This window comes from Nicotiana sylvestris, chromosome 1, assembly GCF_000393655.2.
Source record: "Nicotiana sylvestris chromosome 1, ASM39365v2, whole genome shotgun sequence".
NCBI lineage: Eukaryota > Viridiplantae > Streptophyta > Magnoliopsida > Solanales > Solanaceae > Nicotiana > Nicotiana sylvestris.
In genome coordinates this window covers 128,413,497-128,428,233 of record NC_091057.1, presented here as the reverse complement: position 1 = coordinate 128,428,233, position 14,737 = coordinate 128,413,497, and the positions used below count along the sequence as shown (strand labels likewise).

The following is a 14,737-nucleotide window of genomic DNA, read 5'->3' as shown; positions in this document are numbered from 1 at the left end:
TTGAGGTCTTACAGTTTGTCATGCCTGTTGAGGTCTTACAATTTTTGTAATGTAGAATAGATATGGTTACGCCGAGTCTTCCCGCTAGGGGTCTTACAGTTTCGGGTTTTCCAGCGCATGGCGATTGGCGATGGTTGATAGTCTCCGAGTCATCGAATTTGTTTAAGCATGGACCACTTTTTGTGGACTCGGAGTTGCCTTGTAGGGGCTTTATGACCCCGGAGTTCCGACCGTGGGGCCATGCGGGTGCTGAATTGCTGACGCTAAGTCTCCGAGTATCTCGGGACGCGTTTGTTGGAGAGTCCCCTATCGGGGGTATACTTGAGATTTTCTTATCTGGAGAATAAGATGCTGAAAGATATTCTTTATTGCTTGGCATAGATATATGCTATAAGTATATGTCATTTTGCTATTGCGAGCTCGGCCTGCGCGGGCGTGGCTCCTTGAACCGTTCGGTCTATTGTATTATTCCCTATTTGGGTTTAGTCTGCCGTTTCCCGGTCCTCCCGAGGGGACGGTGCCCATAGAAGCAGATCATCACTCGTCATTAGACTGTAGAAGAAGGCTTGCGACCGTATCAGATCCTCCTTTGGGGGTACGTAGTTCCGCTATAATCTTGTTGACAAGGCTCTCCAAATTCCACAAACAACGTCGAAACCTATCAAATAACCTCCTAATGACCTAAAATTTTGCACACACATCACAAATAACACTACAGACCTACTCCAATTTTCAGAATTCCATTCCGACCCCGATATCAAGATTTTCACTGCCGACTGGAAACTCCAAATTTCCAATTTCGCCAATTCAAGCCAAATTCTACCATGGACCTCCAAGTTACTTTTCAAACATGATCCTAAGTCCAAAATCACCTAACGGAGCTATCTGAACCATCATAAATCACATCCGAGACCTTCTATGCATAAGTCAACATTCAGTTGACTTTTCCAACTTAAGCTCCTAAATTAGAGACTAAGTGCCTCATTCCACTCCAAGACCACTCCAAACTCGAACCAACCAAGACGATACGATGAAATATAGCTGAACAACACATAAAGAAGCAAAAATAGGGGAAATGAGGCTGTAACTCATGAAATGACCGGCCGGGTCGTTACATATCTGTAACCTTTTCTGCCAAACAATCTTTCATGTGTACTATTTTCCCCATGGCTAGGCAGTCTAGGCTTTCCTTTCCTCAAAGAACAACTAACACCACTAAAATCATTGAAATATTTCATGTAGATCTATGGGGTCCTTACCATGTGTCCATACATAATAACTTCAAATACTTCCTTACCCTAGTATATGACAATAGTAGGTCCACTTGGACCCAACTCTTGAGTTGCAAAAGTAATACCCTACAAGTCATAAAGGCAATTGTGAGCATGGTAGAAAACCAATTCCAAACCACTATTAAATGTGTAATGTAACAACCTAACCAATCATTTTGCTTTTTAGATCCCTATTCTCCTAAATAAGACCTCCCGTATGTGATTTTACTATTTTATGACTTACAGGGATAGTTAGTTTGGGTTTTGGAAGGGTTCGGGTTGAAATCAGAACACTTAGTTCCTTAATAAAGGCTTAAAATGGATAAATTTGAATTGAGTCAACATTTTGAGCAAACGACCACGGAATTGGGATTCGAATGTTTTAATAGGTTCGTATGATAATTTTGGACTTGTCCAAATGTTCGGATCAGGTTTTGGATGACCCGGGAGCATTTCGGCGCATAAAGTTGAAAATTGGCGCAGTGAAGTTTTTAAAGTTTGTAAAGTTTGTTTTGGAGTAGTTTGTGGTGTTATCAAGGTCTGTTTGGGATTTTGAGCCTGGGAATAGTTCTGTATAGTGATTTGTGACTTACACACAAAAATTGGTGTCATTCCGAGTAGCCTAAGTATGATTCAGTGCATTCAGAGCAAGTTGAAAACTTGAAGTTCATAATTTGATTCAATTTGGTTTTGGGGTGCAATTCTTAGTTTTTATATTATTTTACGCATTTCCAGAGTTCGATCAGGTTCGCGTTATGTTTATGGACTTGTTGGTGCACTTGGATAGGGTCCTGGGTGGCTCAGGTGAATTTCGGACCGCCCGGAGCTAAGTTCCAAAAAACTGGTGTGCTGGTTCTGGTTTCCTTCTTCTCAATCGCGAGGGCTGTGTCGCATTTGCGGAGAAGGAAAAGTTAAGGGGTTGATATTTTCTCTAGGCACTTGCAACCCATTGCCTCTTTTCGTGATGGTCCGGGACTTGTGGCCTCCGCGTTCGCGTGAGGAGGCTCGCATTCACGTAGGGATATGGGCCTGGGGGGGAGCTCCTTCTTCTTTGCATTTGCGAGCTGGACCCTATGTTCGCTAAGCTTAGGCTTGTCAGCCTTCGCGTTTACATGTGGTTCCTCGCTTTCGTGATGGGCATTCTCCTGGGCCCTGGGCAAATTGCCTTCGGGATCATGATGGATTTTTTTCGATCGTGAAGAAGGCAGACCTGGGGCAGTGAGGTTCATTTAATGTCGGGACTTAGGCTATTTTGGTTCATTTCTTTCACATCTTGGATGATTTTAGAGAGCTTTGAAGAGGTATTTTCAACTATCACTTTGAGGTAAGTAATCTCTTTACAAAATGAGTTTAACACATGCATTTTGGGTAGATTCTTAACACATAAATTGTAAAAATTATGGATTTAGTTGAAAATCTTAGGTTTTGATAAAAAAAAAATAGAATTTAACCACGAAAATAATTATGGAATTGGGTAAAAATTATATATTTAAATTTGTGAGGTTATGAGTAACATTTATCTTCGAAAATTTTTGAAATCCGAGCACGTGGGCCCGGGGTTGAATTTTAGGCATCTTCCAATTTGGGTTAGGTGATTACTCTAATAGTTAAATTATAAACTTGTGAGTGTATATTGATTAATTTATATAATATTTGGCTAGTTTTGGATTGTTTGACACCAAGTTGAGGATTTAGAGCGGATTTGTTACCCGGAAGTGATCTTGAGAACGAGGTAAGTCTCTTGCCTAACCTTATAAGAGGGAACGCATCCTCTTAGGTGTATCTTGTTGTGTATTACTTGTGTGGGGAGCTACATATTCACTAGACGATGAGAGTCCGTGCGTAGCTATATTTCATGAGATGTCCAGGTAGTCTTAGATCCACACCATTCTTTAATTGTACTGTTATATTTATTATGCATATTAATTGTCTTAAATAGAGCTGAGACTAGGGATTTTAAAGTTGCAAATTTCCAATTTAGATCTCCTATTTTTGGGAAGAATTGAGGAATTCATAATAACTCTGAGAAATCCATGTCCTCTCGCGTCGTAAATACTTCCACGAGCGAGGTAAAACTTCTCTACTCTCATGGGAGCGGGTCGTTCGCCTCAACAGTATAATAGATACATCTATGGTTTGTGTCGTTCGACCCTCAACAGTGCATACAATGTTTTGGATCGGGTCGTACGACCTCGGAATAGATCGTGCGTGATAATACTCGAAGCCTGATTACACTTGATATTATCTTATGGCTTGAGAGGTTATGATTTATTTAATGACTAAAATTGATTTGGAGTTAGTAAGTGTTAGTTGGAGATTTTGAAATTTACTATCAGTTAAAGAATCATTTACTCACTGCTTGCTATTGCGTTATTATTATTATTTACATATTCCATGCCTATTTAGAATTTCTGTATTTTATTTGTTGGCCCATAGTAAGTGTCGATCTCGATCCCTCGTCACTACTTATTTGAGGTTAGACTAGATACTTACTGGGTACATGTTGTTTATGTACTCATGCTACACTTGTATATTAATCATGCAAGATCCGAGTCAGGTGCATTTGGTGTCCATTCAGGCACGCACCCAAGTTATTATGAGGTATAGTGGTGAGTTGCTCCGTGAACACATTTGGCAGCACCCGCAGTCTCTCTTTTGTATTTACTTTTTGTCTATCCTATTTCATAGAGTAAAATAGGTTTTTGTATATTCTACTAGTTTTGTACACTTGTGACACCAGGTCTTGGAAACATGCTAGTAGAAACTTTATGGCTTTTGAATATGTATTTCACTGTATTTGCTCTTTCATTAGTTTGCGTTTTAACTTATTAAATTTCCACTTCTGTTTAACTTAATAACTAAAAATCAACTACTTTGAAATTAATAAAAGGAATAAACACATGGTTAGTTCACCGTTAGCTTGCCTAGAAGTGACGTTAGGCACCATCAAGGCCTATAGGAGAAATTGGGCCGTGACAACATGGTATAAGAGCAATAGGTTCACGTAGGTCTCACAAGTTATGAGCAGGCCTAATGGAGTATTGTGGATCAGTGCAGAGACGTTCATACTTATCTTTGAAAGGCTATAGGGTGTTAGGAAACTTCTCTTTCTTCATCATCTATCATGCAGTTGATGTCGTGCTAAGTATCTTTCTCTTATTCTCTCACAAATGGTGAGAACGTGTGCAGCAGGTGTACCCGACAGTGGAGAAGCTGCTCCCACTATTGCTAGAGGCCGAGGGAGGGCTCCAGCTCATGGTAGAGGATGAGGGCGTCCTAGAGTTGCTCCAGTTGTACCACCAGTGGATCTAGTGGAGGATCCTATTATTAAGGAGCGAGAAGAGTTGCCTGCAGCAGAGCCAGCCCTAGTGGATTTCATGTTTGCACTAGGATTCCAGGAGGTCATGAGTGAGGAAGGAATGATGAAATGCTTGTGCTCATGTTCTTCCAACTCCTCCTTAGCTTCCTTAGGTCGAATATGTGTCAAAAGTCCAGAAAATAACATTTTTTCATGTATTTATACCAAGCAGGGTCAGGTCCAGATGAAACCACCTTCTCTTAACCGAAATAGGACATTGGTTTTGTAAAAATTGCACAAGTGCGCTGCATGGGGCGATGCGCAATGCGGGGCATTAGTGGGGAAATCCAGAGAGCTCAACTTCTGTCAGGCAGCAGGTTTTGTACAGCCGCGGTGCCTCACGCAATGGTGCTATGGGATTTTCTTATAGTATGGTTCAAACTTCAATTTTTGATGTCCAGGCTTGGTCCTCGACCCCCGAACACGATCCCGGCTTAATCTCTTGGGCTTTTACTCAGACTTCAAACCTCCAATTAGCTCAAATTAGCTTCGTAATATCTAAATCACTTGGAATCACTCTTACAATGCATAAAACACACAATAAATACAAAACACTAGCTATTAAATCTCAAACATAATTAAAGTCCAGTGAATTAGAATGCAATAAGTGACTAAAACACGAGATTATAGCCTACCATCAACACACCACACTTAAATCATTATTCTTCTTCGAGCAATCAAACTACACTTTATATGGACACGGCCTTTTTAAACAACTCTCCTAACTCATCATATCAAGAATATTTAAAATAGATTAAGCAGAATAACGTAACATCCTCGCCTCAAGTTTTGACTCAAAAGCACCACGCAGTTTTCACAACCCGCTCACTTACTCTAACACAGAGGTCAATGACCTTACCTTTCCTTCATGAATCAAGTGCCCTCACACAACAATAGATAGTATTTTCACACACAATAAAATTTAAGGACAATTAGAAACTCAAGATAGAAAGAATTCGCTCACTCTCAAAAATAGCATTCGTATGCCACAAAAGACGTACCATAGGCTTTCCCGTAGTGTACTACTCTACTAATTGAGTTCATTTGGTCAAGGATCAAATAGGACTTTAATTGGTTGTAATATAGGCTACGGGACGGGTAGGATACATTTAGATATAAGAGCGACTACACCTCCCTAAGTACTTTGAATACATACAATTTAACATTAAAAACTCCACACTTATGTCAAACCATGACTCCACATTCACATCATTATACATTAACTCCCTACTTGTTTAAGCACAATTACATCAAGAGTTACCACTATCAACGAACTATTTGCACAACAGTACAACTATTTTTTTTTCTTTTTTTTTTCACTTCAAGTGGCTCTTACTTTTACAAAACATTGCACCTTTCTCCCTATTTCAATAGTTCCACTCAAAAGCCAAACCAACACCCCACACTTTAACTTTTACAAAGTTCATAAAAATTCTAGTACTCACGAGCGGTGAAAATATTCAAATAGATAGTCAATTCAAACAAATAGGTAAGGCTTGTAATATAGTTGCCAAAGAAATAGGATTACAGACTCAAAGGGGTTAACTAAGATAAATAATAATTAGGCGGGTAAACATATATCTAGCTCAACAAAGAAACGTCTATATCACTTTCAAAACTGAATAGAACTACTATTTCGCTTTGCAAACACACGGGGCAAGTTCTATACATCAAATGCAATGCACGGAATAATACAAAACCTCACACACACATGGAACATAAACACACTCAAGATTGGACTCATCAAGACACTCTAGTCAAAGCATTTAAGCAAAGTTAAGATCATACTATTTAAGGTACTTATGCAAGAGTCAAAAACTGAACCTAAGCGTCACAACTAAAGCAGTTGTTATTCTCAAAGCATAACAAAATCAAGAGAATTGCATTCAATTCAAATTATAGCACAAAGTTTCCTACTCCTAATAAAAAGAAAAACTAAGTACACTCGGTTCAAACAAAACTCTTGGAAAAGAACTGCGGCATAAAACAAAACCAAGGGGGGACTTATTACACTACTTACAAAAAAAAATCTTTTTGTGTTTTCCATTTTGACTTAAATCCCTCAAGAAACCAATCGATGATATCCATCGTCAGGAAAAATCGAAAATTTTAAAATTTTTATGCTTTTTCAAAAAATAATTCTATCTCCAACTACTAAAACTAATAAAAGCAAAACTAAAACTAATATACATACATACAACATATCCCCACCGCACACTTTAAGTTGTGGCATGTCCCCATGACACACAATTAAAAATCATAAGGTAAAGGAAACTTCCCTGAACATCTAGTGGGGGTTTGAGTCAAAGTCGAGCTCCATTCCTCGTGCCTGAACTAATGCACACATCCATGCAGATAGCTTCTTCTCAGCCTTCTTGGGGTACACCCCATACTTATCTTTCTCACTCACTGCAGCCTTTTCTTTCACGCCCTTCACTTTCTATTAAACACTTACAGCTGATCTTTCCTTTTGTGCCCCCTTTTATATATCAATCTTGAAAGTCACAGTCTCCTCACCCACTCTAAGAATGAGTTTCTTTATTGTATATCTAATATTGCTCTTCCTGTTGCTAAGAATGGTCTTCCTAGGATGAGGGGGACTTTCTTGTTCTCCTCCATATTCACCACTATAAAATCTAAGGGAAATACGAACTTATCCACACGAACTAATACATATTTCAGTATCCCCTCGGGTATTAGAGTTGTTTGGTCTACTAGTTGCAAAGAAATTGGTGTAGACCTTATCTCTCCGATCTCCTTCTCTAGTTTCCTGTAAATAGATAGAGGCATTAAATTAATTGAGACACCTGAATAACACAAAGAATTATCAAAACTAATATAGCTTAAAAAGCAAGGAATAGTAAAACTCCCTAGAACTCCACACTTTTGTGGGAGTTTATTTTGCAATATCGCATTGCAATGCTCTATGAGCTTGACCACTAAGGTCTCCTCTATCTTCCTCTTCTTTGCCTGGATCTCCTTCAAGAATTTGGCATAAGCTGGCATTTATGAAAGCACTTCTGTGAATGTTAAGTTTACATGAACTTGTTTCAGCACATCCAGAAATTTCTCAAACTACTTGTCTAGCTTTTCTCTATATTGCTTTTGGGGTAAAGGTAGAGCAGGCATATGCTTGCTCTCGTCATGTTCCTCCCTTCTTGAAGTTTCTCCCTTCTTATTTTTCTCAACTTTTATCAGGCCTTTATTCTTCTTATCAACATCATTCTTCAGCTGCTCCCCACTTTCTTTTATAGGTATCACATCTTTTTGGATCGCAGTGGGATCTTTCAACACTTGCCCACTTCTCAAGGTCACCACATTCACTATTTCTTTGGGATTTCTCTCGGTATCAGCAGGGAGAGTTTCTGGAACCCTCTTAGATAGTATTGTTGCAAGTTCCCAACCTGTCTTTCTAGTTTTCGAAAGGATGTTCCTAGTTTTTGATAGTTGTTCTATGGGCATCTAGCCTCTCGTCTATCTTGATAATGGAAGTCTTCATTATATCCTCTAGACCAGGCTGATTGGGCTATTGAGACTGAAACTACGGCCTCAACTGATTCATAAAGCCCGGAGCTCCTTGTCCCTGAAAGTTGGGGTTGTTTTGTTGCTATGCATTTGCGGTACCCCCAGATGAACTCCATAAAAAATCGGGGTTCTTCTGACCCATTGCATTAATGTTCTAATTTCCCACAGCACTTACTTCCTCAATTGAAGTTTGACACTCAAGTGTAGGGTGTCATCTTCCACATATATCACACGTTGTATGAGGCTCACTTTATATTGTAGCTAAGGCCAGCTTCTGTATTTCTTTATCCATAGAATCAAGTTGTACCTGCACAGATATATTAACATCAACTTGGTGAACATTAGTTGATTTTCTTATTTTAACACTCTCAGAGGGCCACTGATTTGCATCTTCAGATAACTCATCAATAATTGTAACTATCTCCTCTGGAGTCTTCTTCATCAACGGGCTACCAGCTGCATTGCTCAATATTCTACATGAGGCTGATGTCAATCCATTCATAAAGTCCTGGAGTTTCATCCAGAGTTCAATCCCGCTATGTTGACACTTTCGCACTATCTCCTTAAACCTCTCTCATGCTTCAAAAACAGTTTAGTTTCTTTTTGGTAGAAGCTACGGATTTCTCTTCTGAACTTGCCCATTTTAGCTGATGAGAAATACTTATCAAGGAATTTTCTGGTCATCTCATCCCATGTTCTAATTGATCCCATGGGCAAGCTTCGAAGCAACTGTTTTGCATCATCTTTGAGTGTAAAGGGAAATGCCCTTAAATATACTGCATCTTGTGGCACACCATTGTATTGAAATGTATTTATAATCTCCTCGAAGTCCATTAAATGTGTGTTTGGATCTTCATTCATTTTTCCTCTGAAGACACAGTAGTTTTGAAGGGTTTGAAGCAACCCTTGCTTCAACTCGAAAATGTTAGCTGCAATTGGAGGTTGTCTCACACTGGGTAATCCTTGGTTGTAGACCTGTCTAGCATAATCGTCCAGTGATATCCTAGACCCACGGGAGGTATATTTCCGAACTGGTCTGCAGCTAAGGGTTGATTTTGTGTAAGTCTCTAAGCCCTCTCTTTTTCATATATAATCTATGTATCTTTAATAGCTGCTTCCTCAACATCACTAGAAGCTTCTTCTCGTTGTTGGGATGCCTCTCTTGCAACCAAATCTACAATCTCATCACCATCTCCAGCCACAGTTCCTTTGGTTGAGGGTTGCCCAACCTTCTCTAATGTCTCGGTGAGATTCTTTCCTTCCGCAGCTGTTGTAGTTGTTTTCTATCTCTGGTTCGTAGGGTAGCACTTCTTTCCTAAAAGCTCGAGTCATGCACTAATCTTAACATGTAACCTGCGCACAGTCTAAGAATACCAACCGTAAAAAGAGAAAAATAAAATAAAATAAAAGGAAAATTCCTGAATTAGCACTAAAAACTATTTCAAACACTATTAATTGTCAATCCCCAGCAACAACGCAAAAATTTGACAAGTTCGAAACACACACTTAAATTATGCTCGCTAATCAAATATAGTATAGTATAATATCATATCCACAGGGATTGGAGTTAAATAGTACTCTCGTAGTTTCCAGCTTGATTGCTATCCACGAAGATCAACAATTGAGATTTTTGATATTAATAATAAAATTAACTAAAAATATAAAGTTATTGACTAGTCACAATCAAAATAATAAATGAGCAAAGAAGGTTATCAGTAGGACAAGATAGAGTTTTGATAGGATAGGTGCATGATAATTGTCTAAGATTTAACTCTAGATAATTCACTTCTAATATTCAAGTGAGTCTCTCGAATTCACTCAACTATTAGTTCAAACGTTAAGTAGAAACTCCTCTCTCGATTAAGTCTCAACATCACGATATGAACCAATTTAAGCTCTGTGAAGATATGCAAGAATACGTAGTGGATTAGTCTTTAGGAGAACCTCTCTCGATTATCCTCCTAACTAAGTTTAATCAATTATTCACCTAGCCTCTTTCGATTACTAAGAAGAATTAATGAACTCAACCAATAATATAATGCAAAGATATCACAAGTTATGCCTCTCTCGATTACATGAACAAGTGAATATAGATTCAACAATTAAATCATCCAAAAACGCTTCAATACATAAAACTAGAGTTATAACCCACAAACAATCATCAATACACCAAATCCATCAAACCCTAATGAGAACTACTCCATAGATATGGATTAATTCATCACAAATATAATAAAAGTATAGGAAATCATAAATTCAATCCAAACTCGGGTCTTGAGTGAGGAAGGAATGATGAAATCCTTGTGCTCGTATTCTTCCAACTCCTCCTTAGCCTCCTTAGATCGAATACGTGTCAAAAGTCCAGAAAATAATATATTTTTTATATATATTTATACCAAGTAGGATCGGATCCAGACGAAACCAACTTCTCTTAGCCAAAATAGGATATTGGCTCTATAAAAATTGCACAAGCGCGCCGCATGGGGCGATACGCCGTGCAGGGCATTAGTGGGGAAATCCAGAGAGCTCAACTTCTGTCAGGCAGCAGGTTTTGTAGATCCGCGGCGCCTCACGCAATGCTGCTGTGGGATTATCTTATAGTATGGTTCAAACTTCGATTTTTGATCTCTAGGCTTGGTCCCCGACCCCCGAACATGATCCCGGCTTAATTCTTTGTGCATTTACTCAGACTTCAAAGCTCCAATTAACTCAAATTAGCTCTGTAACATCTACAACACTCAAAATCACTCCTACAAGGCATAAAACACACAATACGTACAAAACACTAGCGATTAAAACTCAAACACAATTAAAGTGCAATGAATTAGAGTGAAATAAGTGACTAAAATACGAGATTATAGCCTACCATCAGGTACCAATCATGGTGTACTCATAATACACTTCTGCATATTTTTGTGCAGAGCTAGGTATTGGAGATATTTGACCCGGAAGAGTTAGCTTGTTGATCGTGAGGATCTAAGGTAGAGCTGCTTGGTCATCGCAAACCCTTGGAATCCTTTCGTTACATTGTACTATCAGTTTGTCATTTGAACAGTATTGTATTTTGATCCTTAAGATCATTCCTTGTATTCAACTAGAGTTCGTGACTTTGTACTACCCATATTGGGAGGTTGTTATGATTATTTCCGCGTAGGCTTATTCTGCTTTTGTTTCGATGTTTATGTTAAACTATGTTTCAAATTATCATTGTTAAAAACTGTCTTAATTGTCTAGTAATCGGCTTACCTAGTCTTATAAACTAGGTGCCATCATGATGCCTGCGGTGAATTTTTGGGTCGTGACATGCACTTTGATTTAGTGTTTACTTAAAGTTCACTAATTATTAGTTGCTTGCTTATATGTTGTAATTTGTATTCTTCAAGATTATTTAGATTTTCATGATTCTTGAGCGTGAAACTGAAATTACTAAATTGCAAACTTGAAATAAATTTTATGTTGAATTATTGATAATTGCGGACTTCTGAGGTAGTTTCTTTAATTATTAAGTTAGTTAGACACAACCAATATTCATGATCATTGAGATAGGATTCTCAGTAAGTAAGGTAGGGGAAACGTCTGCGTACATCCTACCCTCCCCAGACCCCATTTGTGGGATTACACTGGGTAGTTTGTTGTTGTTGTTGTTGTTGTTGTTGTATTGAGACAGGATTCACGTACATCGTGCGTACCCTAAGCCTAGTAAACTAGAAATATACAGAGAACATTATATATATTATTTACGTTGTAATCTTCCTTTCGATTAAAAGCAACGTAGGAAATACAAATTTACTGTCAAATACGAGTCACAAAGTGGATTAATCCAGGACTGTGGAAAAAAATTCGCACTCAACAAAAAAGAGAAAACATACAAAGAGAGGGATATGCAGTTACATAAATAGCCAATCAGATTCATTATTTATTTTTTTAGTCAGTATACATAGATTATATATATATATATATATATATATATATATATATATATATATATACATATACATTATACATCGATAATGCATATATTATACATCCCGCGACCAAAAGTGAAGAACAAAACCCAATTTGAAAAGGCCTTAGCAAAGCTTAATGAGGTAACAAGTCTTTGGATCAGGCCAGAATATTAATGTGTGTTCTGCTCTCACTAATATTCGAAAGCCTAACATAAAGAGACAACGGGCATGATGAGATCCTCTCTCTAGTCTCTTATGTTTCCTTATAGATAGGACTAGTAAAGGAATGGAAATACATTAGTAGATTACTAGATTGGATTGTGGAATTGAGTAATTGGTATTTTTAAGTCATATATTCTCCCTGTTTTTAAGGTCAATGTAGAACCTAAACTACTTGGATATATTTTATTTTATTTGGGGAGGGAGAGGGAGGAGGGGAACTAATCTTCCACAATGTCGGAACAATTGTAATTATTTTGAAAACTCAACCTCACGCTACATTTCTTTCCAAATAATAATACGGTAACCATCCAGCCAACACAGACCACAAAAGTCACTGATAATTATCTTAAATTCACAAAGAGTTCTAACGTCTCAGGAAGGTGCTTGTTTCTTGTTAAGCGTCTGATTGGATATATATCTTACATCAGAGATAGTGTTAAATCAAGATGCATTTGCCACTTGAGATTACATATTTACTCTTTATCCAATCATTTGGAAAAAGCATCAATTTTGAGCTTGCTACTTAATAGGAAATTGATGTTAATATCAAAAGGCTTTATTTAATTCAATACGCAGCTTTTACACCAGTTAGTATACCAGGCGTGAATATAATTACCTGGATAAAGGAATGAGTACAGTGATTTAATATTAGTTTGTATTCAGTGGAACACTACTAGTTTCCAGCAATTTCAACATTTCATATGCTTTTTATTTCCTTTCTGGAGAAAGGAATGAGTACTACAGTAACTTTAGTGAAGGAATTTGTCTTATGAGTGGAAACTCTATACGTTTTCATCATTTTTATTTTTCATTTTACTAGGTAACAAATTATGGGAGAAGGTGGTCTTCTAGATGATTACATTAATTTGATTTAGACATGGAAGTAATACAATTGCCTTGGTGCAATTATATTACTTTAAAGGGGACTAGGCTTGCACACATATGAGATTTCATATATGATTTGCAAAATTTTGTTACTATCATTCCTTACGTGTTGGAATCGTTAAAATGAAAGATTGAGTTCAGAATTACTTGTAGAGCCATGGCTAGATCAATCCTGATCAAGAGAAACTCCTATATATAATAATATAAATATGATGACGCCCCTTAATTATAAATAAAGCTACCGTTTTTTCTCCTCTTATAACTTCCTCCAATCCTATCCATGGCTTACATGATCCTTTTCAAGGTAGCCATCACCATTTTAACTATTACTTTTAACAAAGTTTCTGCGTCAGATCCAGATCCACTTCAGGATATTTGTGTCGCTGATTACAACTCATGTTAGTATTTCTTTTCCAATAACCAATTTCTTATCATCTCATTTTCTCTATGGTTTACTTATTATAATAAACAGTTATGGTTTTCATTGATTGAGAATTAATGTATGTCTCTTTTCTCAATGTCTGCTGCTTCTACCAATTATACAACTAATTACTCATCTGTCAAAATTATTTTCTTATGTAAACATAAAAATTAGTATAAGCAAAAAGTCTAGCTAGTTTAAAGCATCTTTGGAGCAATTTAAAACACACACACACACAATAAATATATATATATATATATATAATCGTAATGTTGATTATTCTTATTTAATTACTCATATAACATTTTTTTAATATATACGTGAAACAGCTATAACGGTGAATGGATTTTCATGCAAAAGGAACTTTACATTCACTCCAGAAGATTTTGCATCAATGGGAATTGCACAACCAGGAGAACCCAACATATTTGGCACTCGAGTCGCGGTAGCCAACGTTTTTAACATGCCTGGCCTTAACACACTGGGAATGTCATGGTCTCGAGTAGACTTCGATCCTGATGGTTTAAACCCTCCACATACTCACCCTCGAGCCACAGAAATAATTTTCGTACTTGAAGGTCAATTAAGGGCTGGATTTATCACTACGGACAATGTTTTTGTTAACAAGTTGATCACAAAGGGTGAAGTCTTTGTTTTCCCAAGAGGGCTCATCCATTTCAGCTTTAATGTTGGCAGAGGTAACGCAACTATTATTGTGGCCTTTAACAGCCAAAATCCTGGTGTTCAGGTTATTGCACTTTCCATGTTTGCGAGTAGACCTCAAATTCCAGACGATGTCGTGGCCAGGGCATTTCAAACTAGTGTTGAGGAAGTTCGGGCGATAAGAGCAAGACTTGTACCTACGAATGTGACCATGGAGCATAATCAGGCAATTATGTAGTCACTTAATTGTAAGCATATAATAAATAAATATGGTGGATAAGAGTTATTTATGTATATGTATTTATACCGTCTCTCTTTGGCTCTAGCTACAATGGTACAAGTCCTATATAAATGATTGTAATTTTTTCTGTTTGGTTTTGATTTCTAGAACGCATCTATGGTATCTTATAAACAATAAGCTAAAATTTCATAATGCGTAATATCC

At 37.5% G+C, this 14,737-nt stretch overlaps 2 protein-coding genes across 2 annotated transcripts; one reads left to right on the top strand and one right to left on the bottom strand.

Annotated features, from left to right (window-relative positions):
- Positions 1-7,167: 7,167 nt before the first annotated feature.
- LOC138874507 (uncharacterized) lies at positions 7,168-8,091 on the bottom strand. The gene is made up of 3 exons (XM_070153031.1): positions 7,709-8,091; positions 7,567-7,649; positions 7,168-7,436 (listed from the first exon to the last, which is right to left on the bottom strand). Exons 1-3 carry the CDS (start codon positions 8,089-8,091, stop codon positions 7,168-7,170), a joined length of 735 nt encoding a protein of 244 aa, XP_070009132.1.
- A 5,406-nt stretch (positions 8,092-13,497) lies between these two features.
- On the top strand, positions 13,498-14,530 carry LOC104210421 (nectarin-1-like). The gene is made up of 2 exons (XM_009759320.2): positions 13,498-13,606; positions 13,959-14,530. Exons 1-2 carry the CDS (start codon positions 13,498-13,500, stop codon positions 14,528-14,530), a joined length of 681 nt encoding a protein of 226 aa, XP_009757622.2.
- The last annotated feature ends 207 nt before the right edge of the window (positions 14,531-14,737 follow it).

Coding starts and splice junctions, on each gene's coding strand:
- LOC138874507 (XM_070153031.1), bottom strand. CDS start 8,091: ATGCCCATAGAACAACTATCAAAAACTAGGAACATCCTTTCGAAAACT. Junction 7,650..7,708: donor TATAGAGAAAAGCTAGACAA/GTAGTTTGAGAA, acceptor TAACATTCACAG/AAGTGCTTTCATAAATGCCA. Junction 7,437..7,566: donor AGATAGAGGAGACCTTAGTG/GTCAAGCTCATA, acceptor TGTGTTATTCAG/GTGTCTCAATTAATTTAATG.
- LOC104210421 (XM_009759320.2), top strand. CDS start 13,498: ATGATCCTTTTCAAGGTAGCCATCACCATTTTAACTATTACTTTTAAC. Junction 13,607..13,958: donor TGTCGCTGATTACAACTCAT/GTTAGTATTTCT, acceptor TACGTGAAACAG/CTATAACGGTGAATGGATTT.